Genomic DNA, 13,038 nt, shown 5'->3' with positions numbered 1-13,038 from the left:
GGCGATGCTAGCAACCCTCTAATGCGGCTGTGGGCTTGGCCCTACGGTCGTCCAGGTTAGCCAGTTGCGAGTGGCCGTTCCCTCCAGCACAATGACACAAGACATGCAAAAACGTCTGCCGGCCCTATGCGCACCATGTCCAGCTGGCTATTACTATCGTTCTCCGCGCGTGGAGAGTGCTTGCTTCTCTCTGAGGGGCATTCTAGCCTCCACTAGCTCCTCCCCTCCATCATGTCCGCCTCCACCGCCTCAACACCAGTCAAACGAGCCTGCGATAGGTGCGTCCGTTAGCCGCCATGCTGTCTGGCGTATTGCTGCTGACCTCTACCCGCAGCTGCCACCGACGCAAGGTCAAGTGCATTGGCGAGGGCACGAATCCGTGCAAGAACTGTGTCGCCGCCGGCCTCGCATGCACCTACAACGCCATCCCGCAGAAGAAGGGACCCAAGGGCAGCCGGGCGAAGGTGCTCTCGGAGCTGCGAGAAACGCAGCGAAATGCCCAGCTAGCGGCAGGTCTGCCCCATGAACTCGGATTCGATGCACGCGCGCTTCCCACGACCTTCGCTCGCACTCCAGGACTGCTGCCGCCCGGCCTGGTGGAGAGCTGCATTGAGTTCTACTTCGCAAACGTCTATCCCGCACAGCCCGTCCTCCACCGCCAGTGCGCCCAGGAGACGTCCATGAGCATTGAGCATTCCACCGAAGCCTACTGCGTGATTGTGGCTCTGTGCGCCTACGTCATGATCCAAGCCAATATGACACTGCCTCCCAGCCTGCTGCCTCGTCCCGAGATGGCCCAGCTCTCAAACGTCGGCGTGGGCCACGTCCTCCTAGAAGAAGCAGTGCGGGTCCGCAAAGGCTTCGACTACCTCGAAACGCCGACCCAGCTGTCCATTTTGACTTCTTGGCTGTTTTATGGCTGCTACTCTGGATTGGGAAGGGACAACACGGCCTGGTCGTTTCTTCGGGAAGCCACGACTCAGGCGCAGCTGCTGGGCCTCCACGACGAGGAAAGCTACAAGGACGATCCGCTCGACGTCTCGCGCAAGCGGGTCTTGTATTGGTTGCTCTTCGTCGCCGAAAGGTTCTGCTCCAGCGCGGACGTCGCCAGTGCCAGTTTGCTGACCCGTGGCACAGAACGCATGCCCTTCACAAGCATCGCCCAATCTCACTCTATCCGACCATACATGCCCCGTCTTTGGAAGAAACGCCCCAAGAGAGGCAGATCGCGTCCGGCCTCGACCTGATGATTAGCCTGTACAAGCCCATCGACGACACGTTTGTCGGCCTGTGGAACAAAGCGCACACGCACGCCAACCCAACGTGGATTGCACACCTGCAGAGCGAGGTGTCGGACGCTCTGCCGGCATACCTCGAATGCACAGAAAGCCAGGCGGTTGAGCTGCGAATCACCCAGCAGTGGCTGCGCACCATGGTCTGGCAGTTGTGCGTCAATCAAGGCCTCGTCAGCAGCGTCGCGGCAGACAGCGCCATGACCTTCAAGCACCCCATTGAAATCTCGAGAGACCTGCTCTCGATGACGCACCAGTTCTCGCATCATGCGATGGAGGTGCACGGTGCTGGCTTGGTGAGTAACGTCCCCAGTATTCTGTAGCGTTGTCTGTTCAGAAGTTGATCCGGGCCTGTCATCCGATTATGACCTAGGCCCGCATTCCAGCCCTGTTACATCTGTCCTCGCTTATTGCCCCACTCCTCCAACGTTCTATCTCTGACATCCAAGGATGCCGCCATGTCAAGGGCTAGGCGCTCCCTGCGCGCGATCCTGCATCCAAGCACCTTCGAGACCAGCCCCTTCCTTTCTTGGCATGTCGGTCCATCACCTTAAACGTCCGGCTAACTTGACTGTAGATTGAGAAGTTATTCGATATTGCTTGCTGCCTAACCGATGTGGTTGCTTGTATACCCTTCTCACCAGATACTTTTGCACTCGGGCCCCGCGACTACATCTCGCGCTTCCTGACGCTTTTCTCTGCCCTTCGCGGCGGCCAGACCCGATACCTGCAGTTGCTGCTTGCCAAGATCTCCGATGTGTTGCCCAACCTCCCGCTTCCCCGGTCTCTGAATGTGCCCCAAAATATCCCTACGACGATCGGCTTAGGCCCGGGCGCTCCTGGACCTGTTCCTTCGAATCCGGCCGACGACCTTGCCTCCCTGCCGGCTGTCACATCCCCGTCCTATCCGTCTACAGAACTCATCCGCCAACTGGCTGCCCAAACCGGTGCGCAACTTCCGTTCAACACTTCACAGCAATCACTCCTGCAAGCGCCTTCTTCTCGCGTTGAAGACCTTTCCCTTTACGACTCATCAGCTCCACATAGCACGCATTCATCAGGCTCTGCGCCGGCCAGTCAAGCTGGAACACCAGGACCGTATGAGCCATCCGCGAACCAATCACGGACACACCTGCAGACGCAGTCGCACGGGCTTCCCCCGCCTCAAGTCTCATCGTCACACTCTCAGCATGGCCATATGCAAAGTCACCAACTAGGCATCAGTCCCAGCACATACGATCCACGGTTTGATGTCCATGGATATCCGGTCGATCCGTCAATGGTTTTCAAACCTGACGATGCAGAAGCCGCTGGGCACATGCAGGGTCAAGGCACACTGTATGCACAAGGACATCATGGTGCTACTCGAGGGGGTTTGGGTCATGGGGGTCATCACAGGGGCGGTTATCCAGGTTGACAGGTGAAACAAACGTGGGTACCCAGGTACCCGGTTCCAAATTCTGCGTTTCACCTGGTGTCCTTTGTGGCATTTGACGCCGCTGCGCGCACAAGATTTGCATCGATTAATTTGTGAGCGCCCGGTTCGCAGAACACCGCACCGCACCACATTTAGCTCAACTGAAGAGAAAATTCAGCATGAGTTGAACAACGAGCCAGTGCGTGGATCAGCACCGTCTTGCCCCAGGGCACATGAAACCGTTTCGAAACCGCCTGGGGAATGTCAAGCGACTGACAATCAATGCGAAGGAAGCTCTGTCTCGAGGAACGACGGCAAATAGTGTATCTCGCGGGAGGGTGCCAAAAATGGATCTTACGGGGTGATAGAAAAATGCCGCAGCACTGCCGAACAACGGTAACCCAGCACGGCCATCTCAATCTACGTTCTGTCCAAAAACAGTGCCGAAGAAGGACACTTCCTGTTTCCAACAAACAATCAAGAGCGCCAAGAGCCGCCTCACCTACGAACTGTATTTCATCGTCGCTGCAAGCCTACGTCGGATCGCCCGGACGGCAACGACCAGGCATTAGCTTCCGCGCTGGGACCTGGGTTCCTTGGCTTTAAGGGTAGCGTTCGAAGGGATTTCCCTTCAAACGTCACGTTTTGCACCTTGCACATTTCACGGAACTTTCGACGTTTCTACGCCTCATCCTTGGATCGGCCCGCTCGACCGGTATTTGGGCACCATCGCCCGTTCGCGTCACCTTCCCTCCAATAATCCGCACCATCCGCGTTGACATCTAGTCGGCTGGGATGAACCTTGCGTCCTCCCCACTCGGCATTTGAGGAAGCGCTGTCCATTTTGGGATGGAGAGCAATTTAGTTAACGGAAATTCATCGTTACAACTCCCTCGTCCTGGCTCTCTTCGCTGATACGCGTAAGAAGCACTGCGTCATTGGGAAACGCTGGCCCTTGCGTGATATCGAACTCTATCGGGCTCCTTCCGGCCGGAGACATGGTCCTACTCCGTCGCCATATATAAATTGCAGCATAGCAGCCCCTTGCAGTATGCCAAAATCGTACGTTTTACGCAAGGACTTTGCCACACGACAGCATCAATTACAAAATTAGGTCATACGCTACGACGGGACATCACCGAGCTTCTATCGGTCCGATTTCCCTGTCTAAGGTTTCGATTGCCGACTTTTGCCTTTTGGGTTGGGCTTGCGCGGACATGTCTTAATCCGCCATTAAGTTCTCCAATGTTTCACGTTCTACGCGCCCTCTTTCTTGGGACCACTCAGCGTAGTATTCTCATATATCGAGTCTACCTTAAGGAAGGGATTGACGGTCACCGGATCAGTCCGGAGCCGGATCTTTGGCGATCCGATTGCTTTCGGTGCAGCTCTTGCAACCCAGAAAGTTGACGTATCCATTTTTACCCTGACTAGGCTCTTCTACGCCGGGACGTTCCATCAAGCGCTATGATAGATGTCGACTTTTTCACTAAAGCGGAAGGACTGACTGTGTCGCCTCGTTCTCAATTTTGCGTCGCGGCTGAACAACGCCTGCATCGCATTGAGTTGTTCAGTATTGACGGGGCCGGTTGAGGCTCGTCGTTTGGTGCAGAACCGGCGTTGACCCAAGACCCTGGTCCGGAAATTGCTTCTTTCTGAGCTTATTTGGACTACGCGCGCGATAGAAAGCGGTTAATGCTGGATTTCGACGTTGAGGATTGGGGAAATGGCTGGAGTTTATTGCTGCATCGTTTGAATGCCTTAGGATCCAGGTTCGTCTTGCATATCCCGCGTCGAGGCTTGTTCGGCGCTTCTGCGGTGGTATTCTGTCCGGATTTGGGGCCCAACTCTTGCCCGAATCGCGCACAACAGGGGTGGGCCTCACCCATTTCGGTTCCGCAACAGAGCCTTCGACAGCCCAACTGAGCGCAGATCATGATACTTTCGATCTGTGATGGTGTGGAGGACATGGGGCCGTCCGACCTACACGCGATCCGAGCACAATGAATCGCAACACAACCTAGAAAATGTCAAGAGAACTTGGGATTGCTGTCACACCTCTTTGTCAGCTCTGATAATGATGTGGTTGGCATCTCCGAGATTTCCCCCAGGGAAGTTCCGCAACCGCTTGCACAACGCACATGCACGAGCATACCGGAGACTGTTTCTAGACCAATCAGGGACGCGGGTGATTGCAACACTTCGCCGCCAAGACGGGACGCTTGTTAAAGTTTGGTGGTGAACAGGGAGCGGAAACGCTACAGGGCTAGCGGCGGAGCGGAGAAATCAATCCGATGGTTGGTCTTGATTTGCGATCTTCGCGACAATGGACGATGATCCTGCTCAGCGCTCACCACGGTTCACATGCGGCGGTGGCTGCAGATCGCATCGGCAGGTTTAAGCGCTGCAGGGACCGGAGATCTCACTAGGAGGGGTTGAGGCGGTGCAATGTATTGGATTGCGCCTCTTGAGGCGTTGCAGGGCCGCGAAGACACCTACGCAGCGCAATGCGCGTCTGCACTCAATCCTTCGCTTCCGTGGCAGATTACTCGCGCTCAGCTCCATCCAGCTGATACTGCGTAACAGAAAGTCGCGTACAGCGTGATTCGAAAATCCGCAGCAGCAAACGGGTCGCGGGTCTAGACCGGATGTCCCACAGAGCGGCAGCGTGCCTTAGTAGCGTTGAGGCCGTCTTCCCGAGGATCTGGATCCCATAACCTGCACGTTCTACAGGAAGCTATACCTCCCGACTGGCTTCTGCAGAGATCGAGCCAGAGCACGCCGCACCACGTGGTTGTGGTTGCTTTTCAGAATATTGGCAGCTGTCCGCTCGACCATTTGCGTGCAGCTAACCCAAAGCTCCAGATCTTCTATCCCAGCCTCACATTATGATCGACATTATATCAGATCGGCATCCTCCATGCCGTCATTTCTGGTAGATATCTGAGTCAGCGCAGCTAGGCGAGATCTGATAGAGCGGTGAGACGGTCCAATAGAACGCCTTCCCCTATGGGTTAGCCGTCGAAGCGGAAATATTCGGAACCGAGGCTCTGCTTTCGCCGCCTGAATCGCGCTTGCATCTATCACGATCGCCGTCACGCAGGGCCTAGCCGGAAGGGAAACCGATAAACCACACACAACCGGCTTTCGTATTGCGACAACACACGGGCAAACGGCTCACCAACGCATTCACTCAGACGGCTGAGGCTTTCGAAGGCCGCTCTACCGTAAGTGACGCGGGACGGATTAAATTTCCGCCTTTCCGACATCAGACGCACGTGTGATAGGTGGAAGAACGGTGAGCGGCGCATCACTTCTCATGAGAAGGATGCAGGCAATTTGAGTGTCCCAGGACCTTGGGATTTGTACGCTTGGAAACTTGATTCATGCTACAACGGAGTGCAGGGCGCGGAGAATCTTTATTGGCATTGCAAGATGATGCGGGTGGAGCATGCATGACAGGTTACAGTAAAGCAAGCGCTGACGCGGACCCAGCACCATGCGTCGGGCGTCGGTGTAGAGGTGCGTGCGCCTCAATATGTCCTGCGCCCTAAACTACAGCCCCATCCGGAGAATTCTCCTTGCGGTAGTAGGTAGTCTCGCCGGCATCACGCTTCACTCTCAAGTGGAATAACCTCCTTCGCCCCGAGACGCCAGAAGCACAAAGGAACGACGTGGCAAGCAGCATTGGGTGTCCGCTAATCCGAACCGGAACTTATCACAACAGTGGCTCGAGGCATCGCATCGCCAATCAGAGCCCAGCTACGCCTCATCCAACAGGACTTGCAGGCGGAGGCGTCAGGGGGAAGCGGAGACCAGCTGCCAATGCGCAATGAAAGCCGGTGAGAGGAGAAAAGGGAGAAGTATTCGATAGACATGTCAACCGACAGGGGAGACACGATCTTGCATACTACACTGCCTGTGTTCTGTGTTGGGTGGGTTCTCCGATGCATTGAAGCGAGTCAGCCAGATGTAGTTTTCCTGTGGCAGAAATGCACTGCAGAGTCATCCTTCCGCAACGTGCAATCGCCTGCTCAATAACCAGTAAACTTTGAATGATATCGCTTCCACCGACCATGGGGATCTGTTGTGTATCATCTATTGCGTCGGATTAGTCTCCGTTGCATGATCACATCCTCTTCATGTCTTGGTACTCGCTTGGTCGAGTGGCATCTAGACACCTTCCCGAGCGCCCTACGAGTCATAACGATGTGTAACTGCAGACTGCGAGACGTCTTGCATGATCCAACCTGCTGGATGAGAGCAATGTTTATGGAGAGCTGCTTCGATTGCCCCTCGACGTAGGAGTGGTATACCAGCGGCGGTTTCAATGACTTCCGTTGTTGCTTCATCTATATATGGCACTTGGAATGCTAGTCCTGGCTGCCTTCTGACTCCTACCGGCCCAGTAGGGTCTCTGTATGATGGAGCGTCGGGTTGGGCGGCTAGGGGCAAGTCGCGTGAGGACGATGGCATGTGAATGGGGAACGTTGATGAATTGGAATACGGAGAATGGCACCAACAACCGTGAAGTCTTCTATAGTCCACCGGGCTTTCTCGGCAGCGTTGATGCGTTTGAGCCCCGTCGCTAAAGCAACGTCGAGTGGTTCTCGCTAGAGGGAAGGTTGTAGACCGGTGCGGCGGGTGTCGAACTTAATGTTTGGTAGTTCGCACAGCGAGTATGTATGGCAAATATGACTGCGTACCTGCTCGCCCAGCTGCGCGCGGTGGAGGAAAGAGACACCCCTCCTTTCCACTTCATTTCATCTCTCAAGCTACGGTAAGGTGAACATCTCCGACGCCTTATCAACAGCGTCCACGAGGAACAGATTCCACTCCTTCGCCTGCGAGAGATTCCTATCCTGCAGGCCCTCCACGACCGCGGGCAGAGTCTGCGCCTTATACCCATCCTCCCGATTCGGCGCAAACAGCGCAGTCTTATAGAACCCTCTGTCCGGCAAGCCAGCCTCCCTCACGAACAAGCGCAGCAGCTTTTTCAACTTCGCGTTCGTCGCCTGCACCTTCGCGTCGTCCTGCAGGAACGCGTCCGTGCTGGTGACTTTCTGGTACTGCTTCGCTACGTCCTTGAACCGCCTGAATGCGTCGATCAGCGTGGTGAGGTTGACGGCTTGTTGCGTTGCGCCGGCGCTGCCGCAGCAGGATATCGTGAGGGATGTCACGTCGCGCGCCCAGTAGTCTAGGTTCCGCCCGAAGGCGTCGAGGTCGTAGGGGAGCAGCGGGTCGTCGGCGAGGTGGTAGGCGAGGAGGGCGATGTATTGGCCCGCGGTGGTGTGGATGGCGTAGGTGGGGTCGACGAGGGTTTTCATCCCTTGAGGTGGTGGTGTATGGTTAGGTAATGTCCAAGCATCGGAGAGAGGGAGGATATGAGGGGAATAGAATATCCTCTGGCCGAGAGGCATACGGGGAGCTGAGCTATGGGTACTGTGAGCTTGACTTACAATGATATGAGTCGTAGTTAGAATGGTAGTGGTAAACGGGGTCTGTAGATCCCGGGCCCATGCCAAAGTCGAGCTATAAGCCGTATAGTTAGCGAGGAATCACGCTGTTATAATGAGAGTCGCGAGAGGACTTACGGCTCCGATACCAAGCTGCAGGAACGCTGTGTAATCGCTTCCACTTCCTAGGTTGCCGAAGCCATTGTCTTCAGGTCGGAAGCGGTAGAGACTGTACCAGGCATCATATAGTGTTCGATTCCCATAGATGACTTTCTTCATCACTGACTGCGCGATACCGCGCAGTTCAGGGGTTGCAGACGCCCCTGGGAGAGGCCCGTTAACGGCTATGTCAATATTGAGGTAGCTGATTACTGTGTCGGCGAGCCAAGGTGCAAACTCTTCTACCCATTCTGTAGAGCCTATTAGCGCGTACTCTTCGGCGTCCCAGGATGCGAAGACGCTGTCCAGTGCCATTAGTGAACCCACTCCCTGCAGGGCTAGAGAGCGCTCACATATTCCTCCTCGGCTTCCACCCTGTCTTCAAGAGTTCGCCAAAGGCCCTCGTGATCTCGATCAACATGGCGGTCCCGGAGTTTGGATCCGCCGCTCCACCAATAATCCAGGCATCACGGTGATTCCCCACGACAATCGTTTCGTCTGCGTTGGTACCGTTGATAATTCCGATGACGTTCCAAATCGGCGTGGTTGCGTCCTTCATCTTGTTGGAAAGCGAGAGCGTAATTCCGGGCGCAGGTCCAGTGCTGTAGGTCACATTGAGGCCGCCGACCCAGCTATCCCGCCTCATATCCTTGCCGGCCTTGCCGTAGCCATCGAGGGCTTTGAGGATTGGATATGCATCGCGAAAGGAGATTGGCAGAGAGGGAATCTTGGGCAGGATTGTGGGATTGCTTTCTCGCGGGACGCCTGGTTTGGAGGGCCATCCGGGAGTCGTTGGATCTGGGAAGGGTGAGTTCGTGTCCGAGACCAAAGCGCAAGGATGCTTACCGCCCACATATCTGTCGATGTACGCCACTGACCCACGCTGAATCGACGAAGGCTGCCTTGCCGGGCCCTCTGATATCTGTCAGCGCGGTCGAAGAGGCTTCAGAATTCCAAGCACGCACTTGGATACGCGGCCTGGCCCTTCGCTTCCTGAGGTCCATCATCTCCAGGATCGGTGAAGATGACAACGCCAACCATGCCGTTCGCCTCGGCATTCTTCACTTTGATGCCACGGAAAGGACCGCCGTATTTGGCGAGCGCTATCTTGCCTTCCAGGTTTATACTAGCGCTCTTCAAAGCTGCAAAGTCGTCCTTATGCGCACGTCTAATTCTGGTCAGTCCTCCGCTTTTCGAGAAACCAATCAAATGCCCCGGAGGTTTGTATACTCACCCAACGTAAACATACTCCGCCTCTACGTCCCCGCTTGCCGAATAGCCATGAAAAGCAGGGATACTTCCCGGATACTCAGTCGTCTCGTCTTCCGCAATCTTATCCTCCCACAGCTGCGCCTCATACTTTGAACCGTTCGCCCTATTCAAAACCAGCTTCTGGCTTTCCGGATAATTCAGATACACTTCATACTCGACAAGAGAGGACGGCACGCCATTCGCATTCCATTTTTTAGCTGTTTCCTCCGCCATGGATTTGTTGCGGCCGGCTATGTGGTCGCCGTGCGTGTAGTAGGAGGCCCATGTCTCTAGCTCTACGCTGTCGAATGCCCGGTGCAGGATCGCTTCGTTCTTGGTCCAGACTGGTGGAAATGGCTCAGCGCGTGCAGTGAGGGTGTCGGAGGAGCGTGCGAATTGCGAGGAAAAGTGCTCGTCCGGGAATTCGCGCTGACATGCTATGGAAGACTTCGTGGCCACTAATAGGGATAGTAGAAGCTTCTTCATCGCTGTAGCATATTGAGCCAGTGCGGGCAGTGGATTGGCGATTCGAACCGGAATGGGATTAAGGAGGAGAGGCGTCGGCGTCGAGACTTGTTGCGACGTACTTTCGATCGCTATTTCATCACGACTTATACAAACGTGGGAAACCAATACCAAAACGTTTCCACATTATGCGCTAAAAGAAACTCCTTGTCGAAGCTTCCTATTAAGGCAGGGGAAGGCTCAGGTTGATGAGAGGCAAGGATCCCGCTAATATCCGATCATTAACCCAATTTCTGTAGCGAATGTCATATAAGAGACGGCTTTCTCTCGTGTTAGCAGTCAACGCAATAACTCCCGTATTCATCTTTAGGCGTGATGGGAACTTTTTCAGTTATTTGGAATCCCGATATTCGGGGCTGCCATTGTACTCGTCCAGTTTCGAAACTCAACTTCGTTCGCTATTACAATTGTTGGCGGGCGCGATGAAGCAGCTAGCAGGATCCATGGGCTTAAAAGCGGCCTCTTTCACATAGGGAAGCCTGGGGTGCTGAAAGAGAGCGACACCTTATCGGCGAAGTTTCCACTCTAGGGAAGGGCTCCAGAATCGACAGGAGAACGTGCCCACGGCGGACGGGAGAGAAGATTGTCCCGCTTCCAATAGCTGCAGAATGCTTTCGAATACATACGACTGTTCGCATGCCCAGGCGAATGCAGACACCGACCTGGAGACTACCCGGCGGACATGGAGATGAGTGAAATCACGTGACGGGTATCGGCCCGCGGGCATGCTGAGGGACAATCTCCCTGTCAGCCCAAGAGATGTAGCGCCGCTCCAGATTTAAAGCCGTAGCGTTAGATCCTAACAGGCAGGAAAATGTGGAGATGGCGGCACAAACATTAAAAGGCATGAAAAAGAATGACGGTGGAAATCTATTAGAAAAATACGGACATTAGGAAGCAGGTAGTATTCTACTGCACCTCCAGTTCAGACACATACGAGATCATCGTCCAATATACTCTCGGCCTGAATACTCTCCAATCTCACTTTGGGGAGGTCGAGGTCCTCTTTGATCCGATATCGCCAGCAAGTGAGGATCTAGTGGCTCGCTGGGGGGACGAAATAGCTAGGAACATTATGCGCAAGAAATTCATGGAGCGGTGTTACTACCAGTTAAGGAAGACTGTCAGGCTGCCAGTGAGTGTTCGATATCCCAGATCATTTTAGCTGAATACTCATGCTTTAGGGTTTCGCTGTTGAGGAAGCACTGAAAATATATCGTCCGGAGTACCTTGATGATTTCGCGCTGGTTAGAGTTCGTACACGCTTGACTCGAGAGGAGTTCTCTACAGAACTACAACGGAGAGACTTCGTTCCCGATGCTATCTTTGGGCCGACTCCCGTCCGGGGAGATCTAAACGAGGTCTGGGTGTCTAGCGAAGCGCTTGGAAGGTTCAGAGATGAATTTGACGTGGTGGACGCTTACGACCCCATTCTTTCGGCCGGCGTATTCGGACGAGCCTCAAGTGGGCAGCTGCTGGTCCTTGTCCTCCTTCAAGTCGTTCCCTGCCTCGTCACCCCAACCCAGCTCCGCAGCGACGATAACGCCGTTATCCTCTTCGAGCGCCTGCAACCGCGGCCGCTTGGTCAGGCTCGGGTTCCTCGACCGCGAGCGCGAAAACTGCTTGAACGCCTCGGGCACCATCTCCTTCAGCCCGCCGCCCTTCATCCGCACCAACAAGTTGTCCCTCGCTAGCCGCCGGATGGAGAGAAACTCGTGGTGCAGCGACAGCACCGCCCACGCAACACGTGCAAACAGGCAACGCCGGCCAACGCCGACCAGCTTCTGCATCTCGACGTTGTGCCACAGCGCGGCGAACTGATTCGACACGTCGGCCGTCCGCACCACGTACACGACCAGCCAGCCCCCTCCTTCATCATCGGCACCCATGTGCCGGCATCGAACGACCGGTGCAAGTCCGCCCGCAGGAGCATCCCGTTCAGCGCCGATTGAATCTCCAAGGTCGCTGCTCTTACCCATGTTGATGTCCCACCACTCCCTCTCGCCCGCCGGGACTGGGTGCGCTTGCTCGCAGAAGTCAATAATGCCCGACACTGGGCACGACTGGTCGCGGCCCTTGAGGTCCTCCATGTAGCCGCCGTTGCGGGGCGAGGGCGAGGGGGAGATGGATCGATTGGGAGGAGAAGGCGGAAGGGAGGTCGGCGTCGGTCTTGGGAACGCGCTAGTGATCCCACGAGACGTAGACGGGATATTTGTCTGCAGAGAGTGACTTTCAGCGGCACGTGGTGATGGCAAATGGACCGTGACTGTGACTGACAGGTGCGATGGCTGACAAGGTAGAAGACGTCGCCATCGGCGGCGACCAACGGCGCCCCTTGCTCGCACACGTTGCTGCCATCGGCTGAGCGAGCGAACCAGCCGGTGTTCCAGCTGTTGTTGGAGATGATGCCGCAGATGGTGAGGACTACATCGTAGTCGACTGTGTCGCCGTCGTCTAGGGCGGGCAGCTTGACGAGCGTGTTGCAACGCGGCCCTCGTGGCCAAGCGGCGGAGTAGGGCGCGATTTGATGGCGGGCATGAGAGGTTGCGACTGTTCTTGATGGAAATGAATGAATAGTAGGTTGGCTTGGCGGAGATGCGCTTGGTTTTCGGCGGGGACCGAGGTCCTGGGTCTGACCTCGGGAGATGCCCGGAACTAGAGCGAATCTAGACGTCGTTTGGCGCGGCGCAGCCCCAGACGCACCTCACCAGAAATCGTCAAGTTTTAGCGACGGGGCTCGAAAACTACAGGCCACTCAGGTGGCGTCAAGTCTACGTCCTATAATTAATTCCCGGGAATGGCAAACTAGCCGCCTCCTATTTTGTATTCTCGAACGCGTCAGGTCTCTCCTATGGACACTCTTCCGTTTGACCCGCCCACCATCACCAGGACCAATTTAAAGGCCGTTGGCGTTGGAGTAGCAGGCATTGTCCTCCAC

At 55.4% G+C, this 13,038-nt stretch overlaps 3 protein-coding genes across 3 annotated transcripts; 1 reads left to right on the top strand and 2 right to left on the bottom strand.

Annotated features, from left to right (window-relative positions):
* Positions 1–231: 231 nt before the first annotated feature.
* Positions 232–2,902, top strand: BU26DRAFT_585444 (uncharacterized protein; the record flags this gene model as incomplete). The annotated part of the gene is made up of 4 exons (XM_033834636.1): positions 232–282; positions 351–1,084; positions 1,138–1,588; positions 1,870–2,902. The coding sequence occupies 4 exons, from the start codon at positions 232–234 to the stop codon at positions 2,707–2,709; spliced, it is 2,076 nt and encodes a 691-aa protein (XP_033676857.1). The 3' UTR covers positions 2,710–2,902.
* A 4,138-nt stretch (positions 2,903–7,040) lies between these two features.
* On the bottom strand, positions 7,041–10,178 carry BU26DRAFT_610683 (N-acetylated-alpha-linked acidic dipeptidase). Its single transcript, XM_033836012.1, has 7 exons — positions 9,559–10,178; positions 9,290–9,492; positions 9,171–9,239; positions 8,678–9,122; positions 8,304–8,625; positions 8,169–8,241; positions 7,041–8,038 (listed from the first exon to the last, which is right to left on the bottom strand). Exons 1-7 carry the CDS (start codon positions 10,059–10,061, stop codon positions 7,485–7,487), a joined length of 2,169 nt encoding a protein of 722 aa, XP_033676856.1. The 5' UTR covers positions 10,062–10,178; the 3' UTR covers positions 7,041–7,484.
* A 1,382-nt stretch (positions 10,179–11,560) lies between these two features.
* On the bottom strand, positions 11,561–12,413 carry BU26DRAFT_571592 (uncharacterized protein; the record flags this gene model as incomplete). The annotated part of the gene is made up of 2 exons (XM_033834157.1): positions 11,561–12,316; positions 12,378–12,413. The coding sequence occupies 2 exons, from the start codon at positions 12,411–12,413 to the stop codon at positions 11,561–11,563; spliced, it is 792 nt and encodes a 263-aa protein (XP_033676855.1).
* Positions 12,414–13,038: the final 625 nt, after the last annotated feature.

The sequence above is a fragment of the Trematosphaeria pertusa genome (genome assembly GCF_010094035.1).
Source record: "Trematosphaeria pertusa strain CBS 122368 unplaced genomic scaffold BU26scaffold_22, whole genome shotgun sequence".
NCBI classification, from domain to species: Eukaryota; Fungi; Ascomycota; class Dothideomycetes; order Pleosporales; family Trematosphaeriaceae; genus Trematosphaeria; species Trematosphaeria pertusa.
Note: the sequence above shows the minus strand (reverse complement) of the source record. Positions and strands in the feature narration are given on the sequence as shown.

Coding starts and splice junctions, on each gene's coding strand:
- BU26DRAFT_610683 (XM_033836012.1), bottom strand. CDS start 10,061: ATGAAGAAGCTTCTACTATCCCTATTAGTGGCCACGAAGTCTTCCATA. Junction 9,493..9,558: donor GCGGAGTATGTTTACGTTGG/GTGAGTATACAA, acceptor GACCAGAATTAG/ACGTGCGCATAAGGACGACT. Junction 8,039..8,168: donor TAACTACGACTCATATCATT/GTAAGTCAAGCT, acceptor CACCACCTCAAG/GGATGAAAACCCTCGTCGAC.